General features: G+C 41.5%; 1 protein-coding gene and 1 pseudogene across 3 annotated transcripts in view; both read left to right on the top strand.

Annotated features, from left to right (window-relative positions):
• Snx25 (sorting nexin 25) overlaps window positions 1-20,050 on the top strand; it is a 148,081-nt gene that overhangs the window by 29,713 nt on the left and 98,318 nt on the right. For 2 of the 3 annotated variants that reach the window (XR_008718584.1, XM_055593593.1), the window contains exons 1-2: window positions 7,364-7,620; window positions 19,177-19,349. Coding sequence is in view for 2 of the 3 variants with exons in the window: in XM_055593593.1 (XP_055449568.1) it covers window positions 7,364-7,620; window positions 19,177-19,349 (430 nt within the window). In the remaining variant the exon portion in view is untranslated. Of the gene's footprint in view, window positions 1-714; window positions 800-7,363; window positions 7,621-19,176; window positions 19,350-20,050 lie in introns of those variants that run through there. The other variant, XM_055593594.1, reaches the window with a different exon arrangement.
• Window positions 16,631-16,755, top strand: LOC129666541 (small nucleolar RNA SNORA17; annotated as a pseudogene).

The raw sequence follows: 20,050 nt of genomic DNA, 5'->3' as shown, positions 1-20,050 counted from the left end.
TAAACTATGACTGTCACCTCTCCCACCTATGAATGTAAAACTGTTCCAGTATCATTGATTGAATACTGTGCTGGCTAGTTTTTACGTCATTTCGACACAGGCTAGGGTAATCTGGGAAGAGGGAACCTTTATTCAGAAAATGCCTGCAGTGTATCGTCTGTTAAGCAAGTCCATAGAACATTTTCTTGATTAATGATTGAAGTGGGAGGGTCCAGCCCACTGTGGGTGGTACTGCCATGGTCAGGTGGTCCTGAGTTGTATAAGAAAGAAGGGTCAGGAGCAAGCCAGTACACTGTGTTCCTCCATGGCCTCTGCATCAGATTCTGTCTAGAGATTCCTGTATTGAGCTCATGCCCAGACTTCCTCAGTGGTGGAGAATGACCTGAGAGTTGTGAAATAACTTTCCTCATCAAGCTGACTGTGCTCATGGTGTTTATCATAGCAATAGAAACCCTAATGGACACAAACAGTGTTATCTTTTCCTTCGTTGACTACATTTTTTGTTATGTTTGTAACTTAGGTAGTTAATCTAGTTTTGTACTTTCCTACTATTCCAGTATTATATTAATTACCCTCTTCCTAAACATTTCTGAATTAGCCTTGAGCATCTGTTTACTTTTCTAGAGGAAGAGTATAATCTCATCTTCGTCTTTGTTTTATGTTTATATACAGTTTATTCCTTCAGTGATCTCTGCTTTTTCTTTCTCGTTTCAGAGCCCTGTACATGGAAATCCACAGGAGACAGCTCAGGGCAGGAGAGTGGTAATTTCACATAATATGGATCGAGCTCTGAAAGATGGTGAGGATGGGCTGGGCTTGTGGAATTATTACGTAAAGCAGTCACTGTAACCTCTAGTTTACAGTCCTTCCTACAGCAGTGGGAATTTTTTATGAGCTTCTGTTTGAAGCTTGGTACATTTGTGTTTTGGACAGATGGAAATGGTTTGAACATTTATAGAGTAGAAATTTCCAGATTCCCATGAAGCTAAACAGTCCAGGAGAGATTTATCTATGATACGAAGTGTGGATCTGCTCTCCATTCCCCAAAATAGGTTTCAGAAAACTTTTCATTCTAGACACTACCTGGAGGATGTGTGTTAGAGGTTAGTAGAGGATGCACTTACGGACAAATCAGTTTAAGTATAAACTCAGAGTAAGTGGAAGCCTCAAAAGAGTGGAGAACATGCAAATGAAGTTTGCATGGAGAGGGCTGAGGAACATTTGCAAAGGACACTATGATTTTATTCCTGAACATACATTCCTGGAGCAAGTGTCTAAATATTAATGTTTAAGCATACAATGTATTTTGAAGATCAAATTAAGGTTTTAAAAGATTATTAAAATCAGATTTTGAAACATTGACTTCAATTATTCAGGGAAAAGGTCTGAATTTTTGAAGTAACTACATGTGTTACGTAGCTAAGCGATGACTGAAGAAATAATACACAAATAAGTACTTTCACTTGACATAGTTTACAAAAATCACCATGTTTAAATTTGAAGACAATTATTATGGAAGCAGAGGAATAGTTTGAAATTTTGAATTTTAGAATTCAATTTTAGAATGTTGAAATTTTAAAATTTTAGAATTTTTAGACTGTCATTTACTATTAGTAATGTTTCTATTAATGAATAATATAAATGACTTTTCTGAAATTTTCTGGATTTAAGATTTTACTTTTATTAATCATAACCTCATGGTTTTGCTGGCCATGGTGGGGCTTGCCTTTAGTTTGAGCATTTGGGGTGCAAATCTACATAGTTTCAGGCCAGTCAAGGCTACATAAACAAAACTTTAGAAAGAATTTTACTTTTGTTCATGTGTGTGCATGTGTGATGTGTAAGGCCAGCTGCACATGTGCCATGCCATGCATGTGGAGGTCAGAGGACAACTTTGGGAGTCAATTATTTTCTTCTACTGTGGTTCCTGGATATTGAATTTAGGTTGTCTGACTTGCACAGCAAATGCTTTTAATCACTGAACCATCTTGATGGCTCTGTACCAACCAGTTAAAAAATACTTATTTTTATTTTATGTGCTTGTGTGTGAAATCCTGCATGCATTCCTGTTTACCACATGTGTATCTGGTGTCCATGGAGACCAGAAGAGGGCATTCCAACTCCTGGGACTGGAGTTACAGCTGTTATGAGCCTCCTGATGAGGGTGCTGGGAGCTGAGCCTGGGCTCTGTGCAGGGCCAACATGTACTCTCAAACACTGAGCTGGCTCTCAAGTTCCTGCACCAAGTATTGATTTTACTGCATTGCCTTACGATCCACCCCGTGCGTGTGCACCAGAATTCCTGTTTATTTCCTGTAGGAAGGTTAGTTTTATAAAAGTTATTCAGTCATCCCTGGAGTTGCTGGAGAGGTGACTAAGTGGTCAAGAGCTCTCTTGCAGAAGACTTGGATTTGGTTTCCAGCACTCATACAGTGGCTCACAACCATCTGTGTAACTAGTTCCAGAAGATCTTACACTCTCTTCTGGCCTCTGAGGGCACCACACATGCAGCTGGTATACATACCTACATGTGAAAACAACCAAAACCAAACCAAAACAAAAACCCACTCATGCATGTAAAATAAAATAAAGGTTTAAAACCATTAAAAACCTTTAATTGTATGTGCTGTTTTAATGGTTTCCTTTTGAAAGCTGATTAATATTTCATTGTATTTACATGCCACATTTTATATGTTCATCCATTGATGGACACTTGAGTTGCTTCCATTTGGCGCCACTGTGAATATTAAAAATATGGTGCTGTTTGAATTTTGGAAGACTTAAAAATTTGTTTGCATTTCTTTAAAGATGATCTTTTTCTCTTGTGTGGGCTGGTATGTTTCAGGAGTATTTGTGTGGAGTATTAGGAAAGCCTGAGTCCTACTTGGTAGAAAGATGACACATTGCCCTTGGGTTAGTTTCTGTGTGGTGGTTTCTCTAGAAAGGAAAGTGTCACAAAAGCCTTTGGGTAAGAGCTTAGGTTTATTATTTGGTGATTTTTTTGAAGCACAGTTGGTGGCTTGCTCTCTTTTTTAAACTTGATTTTTTTAATGTATCACTTACATGTAGTAAGGGGATTTGGTGTGATATTTCAGTTCAAATGTACAGTGTGCACTAAGTAAATCCAGCCTTTCTCCTACTGGTAGTTGTCTCTAAGCTGCACTGAAGTTGACTTCTTTTGCATTGTTCTTTTTTGTAGCTCAGCTTCTGTTATGCAGCATTGTTAACCAACTTTTTAAGGCTCAAAAGTCCCTTGTTTTACATAAGATCATTTACAGGAAATTGAACATCATATCCTCTACTAAAATAAGAGCTGTTGGCTGGTATAGCAGTAAATTGAGGAGTGCAGTCTACACATTTGGCAGAAGTTGATAACAACAATAACAAACAGGCCAAAACTAGAATCACTTTCTTAAAAATGTGGCCACTTAAATTTATGGGAATCTAGAAATGTGTGTTGAGAAAACTAAGAGATTATGCAAGCATTTAGAAACATCCATAGTAAAAAGCTTAAGTGACAGTATGTTTGTTAGGGCTGCATTTATTTAAATTTAGTTGATGTGAGCCACCTAGAAAATATTTTAAGGTTGTCTTCTCAAGTTATTTTAACTAGATAATATTGTGCCATTTTATATTTATATTTACTTTATTGTCTTTGGGATATATCGTTTAAAGTAATGTAATCATAGAGTACAGTAAATTATAAATATATGTGTGGTAAGCATATAAACGTGTTTGCTGCTAAAGAGTATGTTGTAGTTCAATGTAGATGAAGAGTTATCTAAAGTTTTTATATACTTTTATAAGAATAAAAAGTAGCGAAAAACAATGTAGTTAGGTGTTAGAGAGGGAACAATAAGAATTATACTACATACACTAGAAGTTAACTGGTTGACCAGTGCAGTCAGAGGCCTGATTTTTATTGAGGCAACCAACTGCTCTCTGATTGGATTTGAGGCCTGCTTCACAGGAGGGAATTCATGTTCTGGAATTGATTCATCATTGAGTTATCTTTAAAAATATCTTGCTGAGTGGGCTGAGAGATCATTCAGTTGGTAAAGTGCTCACCATGCAGGCCTAAGGACCTAGCATCCAGGTAAAGCCAGTCTCAATGGCATTCATCTCTAATCCAGTGTTGGGGAAGTAGAGACAGGTGGATCTCTGTAGCTCACTGGCCAGTCAGTCTAGCTGAATCAGTAAGCGCCGGGTCAGTAGGTACCCTGTCTTAAAAAATAAAGTGGAGAACAAGTAAGGAAGGCACTTGACCTTGACCTCTGTCTTCCACATACATGTGCCACACAAATATATATACACATACACATACACATACACACACACAACACAACACAACTTTTTGTTCATTTTTGTATTTGGGTGGGTCTGTATTGCTGTGCAATACATATATTTAGAAGTATGGCTCTTTTTTTGCTTTATATATTCAGGTTACATATGCAGCTATGATACTTAAGAAAGACATTGATTAGTTATTAGTGGAAGATCTATCTATGGTAAAAAAAGTTTATGGCTGAATACAAATTTCTTCCAGTATTGATTTTTATAAATTCCTAAACAAATTGTATTACCATAGGAATATTTCAGAGTTGTATTAAATAGCATATGCAGTGTAGTTGAGAAATGTAGTAGGACAGAATGTAGATGGTGCACCTTTCATTTAAACCTTTTAGCGTGTGTGGTAGGTTGAATAAGAATGGCCCCCATAGGTTCATAGATTTGAATGCTTCTTTACCAGGAAATGAAACTGTTTGAAAGGTTTAGGAGCTGTGGTCTTCTTTGAGAAAGTGTGTCACTTGGGCTGCGCTTTGAGGTTCCAAAAGCTCATGCCAAGCCCAGGGTCTCTCTCTTGGCCCGAGGATCAGTATGTATATCTCAGCTACTGCTCCAGGCCAAGCATGCTGCCACATTCCCCACCATGATGATAATGGGCTGAACCTCTGAAACGGTAAGCCAGCCCCCAATTAAATGTTCTCTTTTCTAAGAGTTCCCTTGGCGGTGGTCTCTCCACAGCAGTACAGTGGTTGCTAGGACAGCACACTAGGCAGATCTTACCATAAAGGTATTAAATCTCTTATAATTGTCCTTAACTAGCATATTTAGCATATGCTTAGGCCTCAGGTTTATTACTATAAATTTCTGTGGTATGAAGACTTGGTTTAATACAAAAGCAAGGGACCAATCAAACAGTGTTTTCAGAAAGGGACTCTTGTCCTGATCTGTTACTTGGACTTGCAGACGAGGTCCTTTGGAGGTCATTTAGGTTTTTGTCATCTTTGTCCATTAGATGGTGGGAAAGCCATTGGACAGTGATGTGACTTTTATTGAGTTCCTCTTCATGTTGAGTCGAACAGGACCTCTTCCCTAGGATGTTTGTGCTGTCCTCCTGTTGTGCTTTCTGGAGCATTTTACGAAGTGGTGTCTGTGACTTATTTCTCTATATGAATATGATTTAAAGAAGCTGGCTGAGCACTGGACAAGGGCACTATTTCTGGTTTCTCCTGTCTGCCACTCTTATCACTTGTCTTCTTCTGCTTATGTATATGGGGGACTACAGTGTGCAGAGTAAGACAGGAGGTCCTACATGCTGCCTACAAGTTATGTTACTCCTTTAGCCTCAGTTTCCTGACATGATGCTCAGTTGCTGTGTAGGAACCATGTTCTGTTTGTTACAAATGAATAAGGTTATAGAGTTGTCTTGTTCCAGTTTTAGATTTAAAGCCTTACAACTGGACCAGAAACTGTCTCTGTCTTCTTAGTGCAATCCCCCAGTTCAAGATGAGATACAGCTACTCTGCAAAGCTAGGAAACTCAATGGCCATCTGATCAAATATCTGGATGTTAACATAAAAATGATTGAGAATCTTAAGAGCTCGTTTGATTGATGGCTTTTCTTCCATGTTTGATTGTTACTGATGTGGCTGTTCATTCCACCTTGCATATCAGAATTTATAAAATAATGTTTAATGAATCTTTAAAGATTGTTGTAGCATCTTTTTTTTTTTTCCCTTTCTTCCTCTCTTTGGAAGATAATTGTTCTCAGCTATAAGGTACCGTTGAAGCCATTGGAACCACCTTGAGATTTTACTTAAACTTTGGCATGTATAAATAAATGTCAACAAAATTCTTGATGTTCTGTATGTGAGTTTTTGTCTGTCTGTGTAGTTGTCTGTCTCTGTGTATGTCTTTTCTGTCTGTTGAGAAAAAGTCTTACTATATAGCAGTAGGGATAGAACTTGCAGTGTAGACCAGGCTGTCCTATAACTCTCAGAAGTCTGCCTAGTTCTGTTTCTCGAGGGCTGGGATTAAAGGTGTGCACCACCCTACCAGGCTATGAGTAGTGTCTGAAAAAGGAGAAGAAAAGCATTGAGAAATAAATTATTCCAAAAATATTCATAAGCGTGGTGTGCTTAGCTGGAGCAGGGTTATGTGGCTAAACTTGGAGGTTTCATCATCTATGGCAGCCGTCAGTTGTTTTTCAGAAGTCCTTCTTCCTGAAATAATGTATTCTGTTCTACCCTACCCTACCCTACTCTACCCTACCCTACCCTACCCTACCCTACCCTACCCTACTCTACTCTACTCCACTCCACTCCACTCCACCCTACCCTACCCTACCCTGCCCTACTCTACTCTACCCTATCCTATCCTATCCTACCCTACCCTACCCTACCCTACTTTACTCTACTCTACTCCACTCTACCCTACCCTACTCTACCCTACTCTACTGTACTCTACCCTACCCTACTCTACTCTATTCTACTCTACCCTACCCTATCCTACCCTACTCTACCCTACTCTACTCTACTCTACTCTACTCTACTCTGATGGCTAGCAGAAAAAGATAAAAGCACATATGCAGATTTTGTATTTCTACCATATGGCACTGCCCAGTGAAGGTAACTGGCCACACGTGCCTATTTATGTACAAGGTTGGGTTGTGGGACTGTTCTTGTATTAGTTGGCATCTTAGGAGACAAAATAGCTGAATCTATTCTGTAATGTAAAGCATCATGCTCCTTTACCATGGTTTAACACTAAAGGGTATTATAGGTAAGTGGAACATGAACAGTTTCTACTGTTAGTTGCAGTAACTTAAGGTGGAATAAACTTGACAGAAGTGTCTTTTCTTTGCTCATGTGAGCTTTGGGGTCTTACAGCCCAAGCAATGATTGAAAAGATTTGCTGTATTATATGTATTTAAGTAGGTTGGCATCAAGATAAAATATTTGAAATTAGACCATATAAGACCCAGACACTCCAGTTAGATGAGGGTCTTTTAGCTTAAAAGATTTCCTTTCCCTTGTTCTATTTTCTGCTCATTATATGTTAAACAATATGTTAAACCTGGATGTTTGCAACTTTGACCCAGCTTTGCTTATTCCTCATAGTGTTCGACTACAGTTATAGAGACTATATTCTCTCCTGGTACGGGCACCTCAGCAGAGATGAAGGACAGCTCTACTATCTGCTCTTGGATGACTTTTGGGAAATTGCCAAGCAGATTCGCCACAGGCTGAGTCACGTGGATGTGGTTAAAGTCGTCTGTAATGATATTGTAAAGGCTTTGCTCACTCACTTCTGTGACTTGAAAGCTGCCAATGCCAGGTGAGTGTGTAACATCAGGAAACCTCTTCCTTTTCTCATCGAAATATTCCTCCTGTTGAGGGGGCAAAACAGGTAATAGCTTAAAATAATCTGCCTGCTCACACTGTACTCGGAGAGTAGATCCTCCTGCCTCTGCCTCCCAGGGTGCAGGGAATACAGGTGTGCGCCACCACTCCTGGCTGGTCGATTTTGTCTTTTAGCTATTGTGAATTGAGCTGCAGTGAACGAGGATGTGCAACTTAGCTATTTTCAGTGTTGTGCAAGCATTTGTTATATTTGACTTGTAGTCAGTTGAGTAGAGATACAAGTGGTATATAGTTGGGTCCTATCGTAGTTCTAATTTTAGTGGTTGGGTGTTTTTTTTTTTTTTTTTTTTTTTTTAGAGATTTATGTATTTACTCCTTTATTTTTTAAAAATTATTATCATTTATTACAATTTATTCAATTTGTATCCTGGCTGTGGCCCCCTCCCTCATCTCCTCCCAAGCCCACCTTTCCTCCCTCTTCTTCCCCTATGCCCCTCCCCTAGTCCATTGATAGGGAGGACCTCCTCCCCTTCGGTTTGACCCTAGCCTATCAGGTGTCATAAGCACTGGCTGCATCATTTTCCTTTGTGGCCTGGCAAGGCTGCTCCCCCCAGAGGAGCCTGTCACTGATTTTGTGCCAGAGAAAGCCCCTGCTCCCCTTATTAGGGAACTCACTTGGAGACTGAGTCTGTGGACTACATCTGACCTGGGGTTTTAGGTTCTCGCCATGCATTGTCCTTGGTTGGGGAATCAGTCTCTGCAGGCTATCAGTTTTATTGGCTGTGTTGGTCTCCTTTTGGAGCTCCAGTCCCCTCCAGGTCTTTTATCTCCCCTTCTTTCATAAGATTCCCTGCACTCTGTACAAAGTTTGGCTATGAGTATCAGCCTCTGCTTCAAACCCTCCATCAACAGAGTCTTTCAGAGGCCAACTGTGATAGGCTCCTGTTCTGTTCCCTGTCTTCTACTGCTTCCAATGTTTATTGCATTTGCCCTTCTGAATGAGGATTGAGCATCTTCCCTAGGGTCTTCCTTGTTTAGCTTCTTTAGGAGTATAGATTTTAGTATGTTTATCCTATATTATATGGCTGATATCCACTTATGAGTGAGTATATACCATATGTGTCTTTCTGCTTCCAGGTTAACTCACTCAAGATGATCTTTTCTAGTTCCTACCATTTGCCTGCAAATTTCATGATTTCCTTGGTTTTGATTGCTGAGTAGCATTCCACTGTGTAAATGTACCACAATTTCTGTATCCATTCTTCTGTTGAGGGGCATCTAGGTTGTTTATAGCTTCTGGCTATTACAAATAGAGCTGCTACAAACATGGTTGAGCTAATGTCTTTGTTGTATAGTTGAGCATAATTTGGATATATGCCTAGGAGTGGTATAACTGGATCTTGAGGTAGCACTATTCCTAATTGTCTGAGAAAGAACCAGATTGATTTCCAAAGTGTTAGTACAAGTTTACATTCCTACCAGCAATGGAGGAGGGTTCCCCTTTCTCCACATCCTTTCCGGCATGTGTTGTCACTTGAATTTTTGATCTTGGCCACTCTGATGGGAGTAAAGTGAACTCTCAGGGTTGTTTTGATTTGCATTTCCCTGATGACTAAGTACTTTGACCATTTCCTTAAGTGTTTCTTTGCCATTCGATAGTTCTCTATTGAGAATTCTGTTTGGCTCTATACCTCATTTTTTAATGGGCTTACTTGATTTGTTGGTGTTTCACTTCTTAAGTTCTTTATGTATTCTTGTTATCAGCCCTCTGTCAGATAGAGAGTTGGTGAAAATCCTTTCCCAATCTGTAGGCTGACGTTTTGTTCTGATGACAGTGTCTTTTGCTTTACAGAAGCTTTTCAGTTTCATGAGGTCCCATTTATTGATTGTTGCTCTTAGAGCCTGTGCTGTTGTTGTTCTGTTCAGGAAGTTGTCTCCTGTGCCAATGAGTTCCAGACTCTTTCCCACTTTTTCTTCTTGCCGATTTAGTGTGTCTGGTTTTATGTTGAGGTCGTTGAGCCACTTAGACTTTAGTTTTGTGCAGGGTGATAAGTATGGATCTATTTTCATTTTTCTACATGTAGATAACCAATTAGACCAGCACCATTTGCTGAATATGCTTTTATTCCATTGTATTGTTTTGGCTTCTTTGTCAAAAATCAGTGTAATCTACCACATAAACAAACAGAAGAAAAAAACCACATGATCATCTCCTTAGATCCCGAAAAAGCATTTGACAAAATCCAACACCCATTCATGTTTAAAGTTTTGGAGAGATCAGGGATACAAGGCACATACCTAAACATAGTAAAAGCAATATACAGCAAGCATATAGCCAATCAAACTAAATAGAGAGAAACTTAAATCAATCCCACTGAAATCAGGGACAAGGCAAGGCTGTCCACTGTCTCCATATCTCTTCAACATAGCACTTGAAGTTCTAGCTAGAGCAATAAGAAAAGTAAAGGAGAGCAAGGGAATACACATTGGAAAGGAAGAAGTCAAAAGTATCACTATTTGCAGATGATATGATAATATACTTGAGTGACCCCAAAAATTCTACCAGAGAACACCTTCAGCTGATAAATGCCTTCATCATTTTTTTAAACGAAAAAAAAAATAATAAAATTCAGTAGCTCTCCTGTATACTAAAGACAAAAGGGCTGAGAAAGAAATTAGGAAACAACACCCTTTACGTTAGCCACAAATAACATAGAGTACCTTGGTGTGACTGTACCCAAGCATGTGAAAGACCTGTTTGAAAAAAACTTCAGGGCTGGAGAGATGGCTTAGAGGATCATTGGTTGTTCTTCCCAAGGTCCTGAGTTCAATTCTCAGCAACTGCATGGTGGTACCCTCTTCTGGTGTGTAGGCAGAATGCTTTATAAATAATAAATAAATGTACTTCATAACAAAACAAAAAAAACAAAAAACTTAAAAGAAAAGAAAAAAAAAAAACTTCAGGTCTCTGAAGAAAGAAATTGAAGAAGATTCCAGAAGATGGAAAGATCTCCCATGCTCATGGGGTAAGATTAACCTATTAAAAATGGTCATCCTGCCAAGGGCAATCTACAGATTCAATGCAGTTCTCATCAAAATACCAACACAATTCTTTACAGAAAGAACAATTCTCAATATCATATGGAAAAACGAAAACCCCTGAATCGCTAAAACATCATGTACAATAACAGATCTTCTGGAGGTATCTCCATCCCTGATCTCAAGCTGTACTATAGAGCAACAGTAGTAAAAACTGCATGGTAATGGCATAGAAACAGACTGGTGGATCAATGGAATCGGATAGAAGACCCAGAAATAAACCTGCACCCCTATGGGTGCTCATTTATTTTTCAAGTCTGTCTATCTGTCTGTCTGTCTGTCTGTCTATCTATATATCTATGTATGTATGTTTGTATCTATCTGTATCTATCTATCTGTGTGTCTGCACATGTGCATACATGTGTGGAGGTCAGAGAACACCTCTCCTTGCAGTTTGATTTTTTTCCTCCCATTTGTTTTTGAGGCAGGGTCTCTTGTTCACCCTGCTACAAATTAGTTCCGGGCGATTCTCTTGTCTCTCTTTCCCATTTTGCCATCGAAGTGGCTGGGATTACATGCGCATAGCACTGAATCTGGCTTTTTGCACGGGTTCTGGGGTTGACTTAGATCTTCAGGCTTGTGTGACAAGCACTTTTGTTTGCTGAGCCATCTCCTGGTCCCAGAGTTTTGTTTTTTGAGGAGCCCTATACTGACATTCTAGTGACTATACTAGTTTGCACTCCCACCAGCATTTTGCCAGTACTCCCTTCTGTGTATGTACTCCCTTCTGTGTATATACTCCCTTGCTAGATTGCATTTGTTGCCACTCGTTTTCCTAGTGACTGCCATTCTGGCTAGGTTGAGATGGAATCTCAATGTAGGTTGAATTTGTATCTCTCTGATAGCTAATGATATTCTGAAAACTGTTAGAGGAACTTAATGTTCATACTTGTGGGCTCTAATTAGAGAATTGGTTTCATATTTAAAAATCTCATGCATAGGTATGTTAAGCCCTTGTTATTTTTGTCCCCAAAAGGTATGTCTGTGCTTATGTGGCATGAACCTGGCTCTGAAAGACTTCAGAGGGGCTGTTTTCTATGTTTTGAACAAATAACTTTCCTAGGCTTATTGGTAGAATCTTAAATTTGTTTTATACTCTCTACTGCAATTCTCTGTAGTTACAGATATTTGAAAGAATGTCAGTTACTCACTAGTATTTTTCATATGGGTGATTTTTCTGCAGAACAATTTTATTGATGTAGTATTATATAAAGCCCATAGTCTACGATGAGTGTAGGTTTGATGGTTATATGCCTTTCTGGCAGCCCTGGGGAGCCTGTCCTGTAGACCTCACTGGTGTACAGATCTCCATGGGCTGCAAAATGATGTGGGTAGCCCGGGGAGCACACCCTTGAGTTGGTGACTGTCAGAATAACAAATTGCAGTAATAAAAGCACCGCATCCTTTGCTGGACTTTACGCAGTTTTTGGAAGCTGATTTCCTGTCAGCCTGTGCTTATTTCCAGCCTGTCAGCCGGCTGTTGCTGTAAGCCAATCCAGATCACATTTAAGGCGTGTTTTGTTTCCTCTTTCTTTGTTCCATCTGTCTTGTTTCAGTGTGATTCAAAAAGTCTAAAACTGATTGCCTTTATATTGTTAATTCAATAGCATTTTTAATTTCATAGTCTCCTTACAATCTGTGTTTTGTGTGCCCAGCAAGCACAGGCATGTTGTTTGAGGAAAATGTCTTTATTCTCATATTTTCTATCTTTATTTCTGACGTGTATGTTCTCCCTTTTCTTTGCAATCTCTAATTATAGTGTAGCAGAGCACATACTTGAGAGTGAGACCAATGGAAGGAGAGCTGTTTCCACCACTTATTACTTCTTTGACTTTATTTATCTGTGATTATTCAGGGCTTCATTTTCTTGTCTGTATGGTAAAGGTGGGAGGGTTAGATCGTATTGTACCTGTGAACCATATCAAAATTAGTGACATTTTCCCTACTCAAGGAGGGAGAACTAGAGGTGACTAGTAGGAACTACAGTATCCACACCAACAGAGGCAGGGTGTAGCAGAAGACATCACAGCTCATACGAAGCTGGGTGGATACTTCCTCACTCACAGTAGCCATGCTTTGTGAGCCTTCCTTGGCTCATAAACAGCACTGATACTTCTGAAGGACAGCTCTGAAATGTCCCCCTCAGAGTCTGCAAAGAGATTCTAGGGGAATCAGGTGGGAAGCTTTTCTGTACACTGAGCTTATTGGACCAGAATTTGTGACATCCTCATGACCATGCAGATTCCAGCTTTTGTATAGGCCCAGTGTCATCTATAAGAGAAGCTTCTCTTATAAAAGTAGATTTTCTTCTGCCAGCCCTCCCCATATAAGTACTAAGCAAATGTGTACTTTCTTTTTTACAACAAGATATAACCATGTTTTTATTTTCTTGTCATGTATGCCTAATTACATGGAGATAGGTAGATAGATAAACAGAATAGCATGGGAGTTGGAAAATGCTAGATATAGCTTATAATGCCAACTCTGCAGGGGCTATTCACCAGATTTTTAAAGAATTTAGTTACTTAATTTTCCCTTTCTCTTCAGAAAAGGGGAGGCCTCTATGGATATTACTCTGACTTGCAGTAGAACTAGGCACATTTTCTCTTATTGTAGCTAGACAAGGCAGCCCAGTGAGGGGAAAGGGGAAAGTCAGGCAACAGAGTCAGAGACAGTCCCTTCTCACACTGTTAGGTGTTGCTTAAAGAAAGAAAATCCCAATTGTTCGACTTATCAATGAAGGCTCAGGAACTAGATGCTGGGGTGAAAATCTGCTAGTTCAGAGAAGCAGAGAAAGCACCCAGCTGACCTTTCTTCTCAGTCCACATCCCAGCAGGAAAAATCTCTTTCTCCTCCACGCTGTCTAGAGCACCTCCTTTCTGTTTACTTATGTTCACTCCCTGTTGGCTGGCTGCTTGCTCTGCCTCTTGACCTACTGTTAACTATATCTAGCTCTTTGATTAAAGGTATGCACTAGGGCTGAACCACACCTTACCTATTTGTTTACAGTGAACAGAAAGCTCTAGGATCAAAGGCTGAGTCATACCACAGTTAGAAACAGTTATTTCCAGTTCACAATCTCAGGGTTCACAGTGGGATCAAATATCCTGCAACAGTTAGGAGTCCCACATGAACACCAAGCTGCACAACTGTTACATATGTGCAGAGGACCTAGGTCTGTCCCATGTATGCTCTTTCTTCGGTGGTTCAGTCTCTGTGAGCCACTACGGGCCCAGGTTACTTGATTCTTTAGGTTTTCTTGTGGTGTCTTTGACCTCCCTGGATTCTTGAATCCTTCTTTCCCTAAGCCTGCCTAATGTTTGGCTGCAGGTCTCTGTATCTGTTTCCATCAGTTGCTGGCTGAAGCCTCTCAGATGACAGTCATGCTAGGCTCCTATCTGCAAATATAGGAGAGTATCATTGTGTCAGGGATTGGCTGTCTCTTATGGGGTGGGTCTTAAATTGGGCCAGTCATTGGTTAACCTTTCCCTCAGTTTCTGCTTCATCTTTATCCCTGCACTTCTTGTGGTCAGGACAAATTGTAGGTTGAAGTTTTTGTGGCTAGGTTGGTGTCCCAATCCATTCATTGGAAGTCTTTCCTGGTTATTGGAGATGGCCGTTTTAGGTTCTATATTCCCCATTGCTAGGAGTCTTAGCTAGGGTCAGCCTCATAGATTCCTAGGAATTTCTGTTGTCCTAGTTTTCTAGCTCATAATTGTAGGCCTGGTACCATCTTTTGTTGGTTAGCTGTTTTTGTGGGTTTAAGCTAGGATCTTATGGTCTAAACTGAACCAGAACACCTGATCCTCTTGCCTCTACCTCCTGAGTACTGGTTTTGTATATGTGTACTACCATGCTTCCCTTCAGAAACCTTTAAAAAAGTCAACATGGAGACCAGAGTGTAGACTGTCTGGGATGCATGAGGCCTGCATTTGATTTAAAAGCAGCTCATAAATGGGGCATACATACGTGTAATCCCAGAACTGGGGAGGTAAAGGTAGGAGGATCAGGAGTTGAGTGTTATCCTCATGCTGTATAGCAAATTGAAGGCTATCCTGGGCTACATGAGGCCCTGCCTAAAACAAACAAAACATCAGCACAGGTGTGCATGTGTAAAGCTTTATTCTTAAAACATCATTATGTCATTGGCTTTGCCCGTTAGGGTAGAATTTTTGTAGCTTGTTACTGCAGAGAAGGAACTTGCTTCTTTTTTGGTGGACATATTCCAGTTTACCCAGTCTCTAGTGTGAGAAGTCACATTGTACTCTTGAGAGGCACTAATCATAAAGATACCGACATACATATCATGTTTCATTTCCTGTATAGTTCTCAATATGTTTTCTGTACTCTAGGGTATTTGCTCAGTATTGGCCTCTTGTTACTATAGAATCTTTACCACTTTTCTGTAATAAAATACAGTAAAAAAAGTTAGCATTCTAAGATGTTATTGAAAACAAACATCTAGAGTATTCTTTCTACTCCTCTTCAATCAGATCCTTCCAAATAGTGGTTCTGGGATGGACTTAGTGCTGACATGGGATCCATGACCAAGGCCAGAAAGGACCTGGAAGCCTCACACATGCAATTTGCCACCACTCTTGTGAGCATTAAGTGGCAAACCCTTTCGTCCTTAAAAATCACCCAGACTTACTATCCTATAATTTCCTCATCAAGAAAAATAGCTCACTATGTGGCATGGGCAAGGGAGAGATGCACCCCACCCCACCTCTTGCCATCTGTGGCAGACAGGAGAGCTGGCCTCAGAGTCATGAGAGTGGGAGAGCTGACACTGTCCTTCGCCGGCTGCAGCACTCAGGAGAGCCGGCCCTGCACCTTACCTGGGCAGCACACTAGATCTGCGGGCATGGTCAAGGGTGAGCCGGCCCTGCCCCTTGCAGGCTGCATCATGGGATGAGCTAGCTGGAGCAGAGCTTGCCCTGGTGGTATGCATGCAGGAGAGTTGGCAGGCAGAGCCGTTCAGCTCCCACCCAGGCCCAGATCTGGCCCAGCCCAACATCTACCCCATGAGTGAACTGCTGGAGCACTTGAAGGGGCCACAGATCCAAAGCTGCAGGATTTTCATAACACAGGGCAACAACAGGATATCTAAGAGGAGTCCCGGTGAGGATCCAGTATTGATAGAGTAGCAGAAGCCAGAGGCCTCAAACCGCACCAATGACTCATTGCAATGAATATTTGTAAGCAAAGAAGCGTGGACAAAGGCGTGTACTCTGGAACACACTGTGACACCTTGTAGCTTCCACAATGAGATTTTTTTTTTTCCTGAGGAGGTTGCAAGGGTGGAGAGTGGGGACAAAGGGACTGGAGATGAGTGGGATTGGGGTGCATGATATAAAATTCACAACGAGTCCATAAAAAGTTAAATAATAATAAAAACGGTAGCTCACGGTACTGGTTTATGCTTTATTAGAAGCTCTGAGTCACATTTAAGACATTTGAGTGCATGTTCGGAGCTTCCAGCAAGAGAGCAAAGCTGTTTTATGCTCTTGACCAAAGAGAAACTGTTTTTCTCTATTCGAGTGCACAGCTTTAGGCAGGATGTACATGGAGTCGTAAAGAAGAAAGGGACACCTACCTAGGCAGCCAGACCAGCTGACTCAGTCCCAGTGAAGCACGGGGTGAGAAATGTCAACGCCTCATTGCTCCCATAGCTGTCCTGTATGCACCTTTACTTTCAGCAGTCAGGAGGCAGAAGCAGGTAGATTTCGGAGTTTCAGGTCAGCCTGGTCAACATAGTAAGTTCCAGGCCAGTCAGGGCTACACAGCAAGACCCTGTCTCAAAAAGCAAAACCCAAATGATCAAACAAATAAATAAGGGACTCCTCTGGAAACCTGAAGGTAGTTTTTTAGTTAAAGGAATACTTCCTGCCCCCAGAGGTGCTGCAGGCGTGGCTGTGTCACATGCCCATCAGCAGGTGGCAGAGAGGCGAGGCAGTATCTACTTGGTGTTCTGACCTATGACCATCTGAATGACTATTAGCCTAACATTCCCTGAAAAGAAGTGAGCCTGAGATGACCACCAATCTGGCACCAGGGGGCCCTGATGGCTCCCAAGACCAGGAACAGGCCAGAGACTAGAAGACTGGGACTGAGGACCTCTGGCAGGAGTAAGCCTGAGACAGAAGAGCCTTGCATGGGGCCCACTCGGGCAGGCCAGGTGAGGAGCAAACCTGAGATGACCACCAGACAGGTGCCATGGGGCCTGGACAGGGAGCTAGCCTGACATGACCAACAGTCGGGTGCGGTGCAGGCCTGGGGGTGGGGTGGGGGAGACCATGCCCAAGATGACCCCTGCCCAGTGCCATAACCCACAAGCAGGCCTTAGCACTCCTGAGACCACTCTTGTGACAACACCAGGCACTCAGAGACCCTGGGCACCACTAAGAGGAGCAAGTAATTGGTGGAGAAATGGGAGAGAGAAAGAGAAAGACAGAAAGATGTGGACATAGTACAGGGAGGCAGACTTAAGGATAGTGATGAACAGTGTGATGTGAGTAGCCAGTGATGGCACCTGGGGCCGTGGTGGGATCCTGGCCTGTGCAACTTCCAGGGACCACATTTGGGGGTGAGCCTGTGGCCTGTGGCCCTGCAAGAGCAGGGATTTGTTCCCAAAGGCCAGGCAGTTGTCCTTGGTCTGGGCTGCTGCCTAGAGTCATTTGCGGAACTGGCTCCACCCCTCACCTTGGTATAGTGGGAGAGCTGGCCCTAGGGGCATGAGAGCTAGAGAGCTGACCTTGCCTCTAGCCAGCCTGCTGCTCCGCCACTGGTCTGCCACACTGTGACATAAAAAATGGGAGTGGCTGACTGCCCCCTCTCCCCCATCCATGTCCCTCACCCCTTGCCACCTACTGCAGGCAGGATAGCTGGCCTCTGGTTCATGAGAGTGGGAGAACTGTCCGTGTCCCTCAACTGCTGCAACACTCGGGAGAACGGGCCCTGCATTTCGCCTGGGCAGCAGGATAGAGTTGGTCCTGGTATCAGGAGTTGCTGGTGAGCTGGTCCCCTGGTGGGCTGACCAGCTCAGCTGCCTCTTAGGCACAGATCCAGGGCTTTGAATTGCCCCACCCCAATATCTGTCCTGAAGTGCATGAAGGAACCAGTCCTACAGATCCATTAGTCCTACAGGATCTCAGGGCAACTACAGGGGAATTGAGAGGAGTCCCAGAGAGGTTCCAGTATTGGTAGAGTAGCCTGAGACCTAGTCCCAGATCAATGAGTCACTGCAGTGAACATTTGCAAGCAAAGAAGTGTGGACAAAAGGGCACACTGTGGGACACACTGACATACTACAGCCTCCACTACAAGATTTTTTTGTTGTTGTTGGGAGGATGTTACAAGGGTGGATGGTGGGTATTAAGGGGAGGGGGAGATGAATGGGGTTAGGGCACATGGTGTGAAATTCACAAACAACCAATAAAATAAAGAGGAAATAACATTTTGAATTGTTGCTAGTATTTGGATGTTCCTATAACCTTTGATGCTACTTAAGGTGGTTATCATGACTGCTCTTGGACGTACAGTGAGGCCACATATCCTGCTCTGTTTTCTGTTGCTATGGTAAACCCTGACCAAAAGCAGCTTGGGAAAGATTGGGTTTATCTGCCTTACATTTCCTAAATACAGTTCATTAGGAGAGTCAAGCCAGGAGCTCAAGGAAGACCTTGACTCAGAGTCTGGAGGAACACTACTTATTGGGTGGCTCTCCAAGGCTTGCTCAGCTTGCTATCTTATACAACCCAGCGCTACCTGCTCTGGGATGGGGTGGTGCTGTCCGTTGCTCTCAGGGGTTAGAGGTTTGGCTTAGTGATTAAGAGCACTTGTTACTCTTCCAAAGGACCCAGGTTTGATTCCCAGCTCACAGAGGCTCACAACCATCTGTAACCTCAGTTCCAGGGTATCTAATAACTTCTTCTGGCCTTCTAGAGCACCAGGAATATATGTGGTGCACAAACATATGTGCAAGCAAAGTACCCATAAACATGAAATAAAAGTCACTAAGAATAGAAGAAAAAGAAAGCAAGAAAAGAAAGGAAGGAAAGAAAGAGAAAAAGAAAGTGCTCTCAAAGACATGCCCACAGGCCAGTTTGATAGAGGCAAATCCTCAGTCAGGTACCCTCTTTCTAGGTGGCTCTACTTGTGTCATGTTTCCAGAAACCAACGACTACATCATCAATTCACGTTTGCTCCAGCACAGGTACAGGTTCTCCAGATTTCTCCTTGTTTAAGGAAAGTATTGCTTACTGGAATTTCTGAGGAAATAGCAGTTACTAAAATAGATTGTTGTTCATTTGGAATATTTTTTTTAACCTAATGATGTGTAATTTAATTGTTTCTGGAAATTTCCATCTATCCATCCATCCATCCATTTATCAATTTATCCATTTATCCATCGATCTGTCTATTCTTTCAGACATGAAGAGCAACCAAGGCCTTTTGTGTTACATGAATGCTTGAAGGACTCACATGATGAAGTAAGATTCCTTCAGACGTGTTCCCGGGTGCTGGTGTTTTGCCTTCTCCCTTCGAAGGATATCCAGTCTCTCAGCTTACGTATAATGCTCTCAGAAATTCTCACAACAAAAGGTAGACTTAAAAAATTAATACCATTTATAAGATAAGTGTATAAACACATGTTATACATGCTGTGATTTTATTTCATATGGCATATTTGCAGATCTTATGAATTGTGGAATGTGGGTTGTAAAAAATTTTAGACATTTCACATTTAATTATCACATAAAGGCTTTGGCCATACATGATAAACTTTAAAAGTTTATGTCTATATTGCCAATGCTATTAACTTTGGTACAGGAAAGCCATTCTTCATCTATGCAAGGGAAGCATTCATTTGGAATAGTTTTTGAGTTATCCAGGCCAAAGGATATTAAGGAAAGAACTATATTAAGGAAAGAACAGCCACACAGCATACAGGCACACAAATTCTGTTAGCATTTTTTAAAAATTTTATTTATATTAGTTACAGTTCATTAACTTTGTATCCCAGATGTATCCCACTCCCTCCTTTCCTCCCAATCCCACCCTCTTCCCTCATCTCCTCCCTGCCCCTTTCCAAGTCCACTGATAGGGCAGGACTTCCTCCCCTTTCATCTGTTCTGTCTGCATTTATCTATATTTTTTCTGCAAGTTTCAATGGTAATGCTACTTTTGTGAACTTTTAATAAATGATATGTACTATATTATAGCATAATAAGAAACATTTAAGATTTATTTGGATAGCTAAATACCCAGAATAAAAAATGGAAGAGGGGCGGAGAGATGGCTCA

The sequence above is a fragment of the Psammomys obesus genome, unplaced genomic scaffold (assembly GCF_907164565.1).
Source record: "Psammomys obesus unplaced genomic scaffold, mPsaObe1.curated_primary_1811, whole genome shotgun sequence".
Classification (NCBI taxonomy): Eukaryota; Metazoa; Chordata; class Mammalia; order Rodentia; family Muridae; genus Psammomys; species Psammomys obesus.
This window is presented reverse-complemented; position numbering and strand designations above follow the sequence as displayed.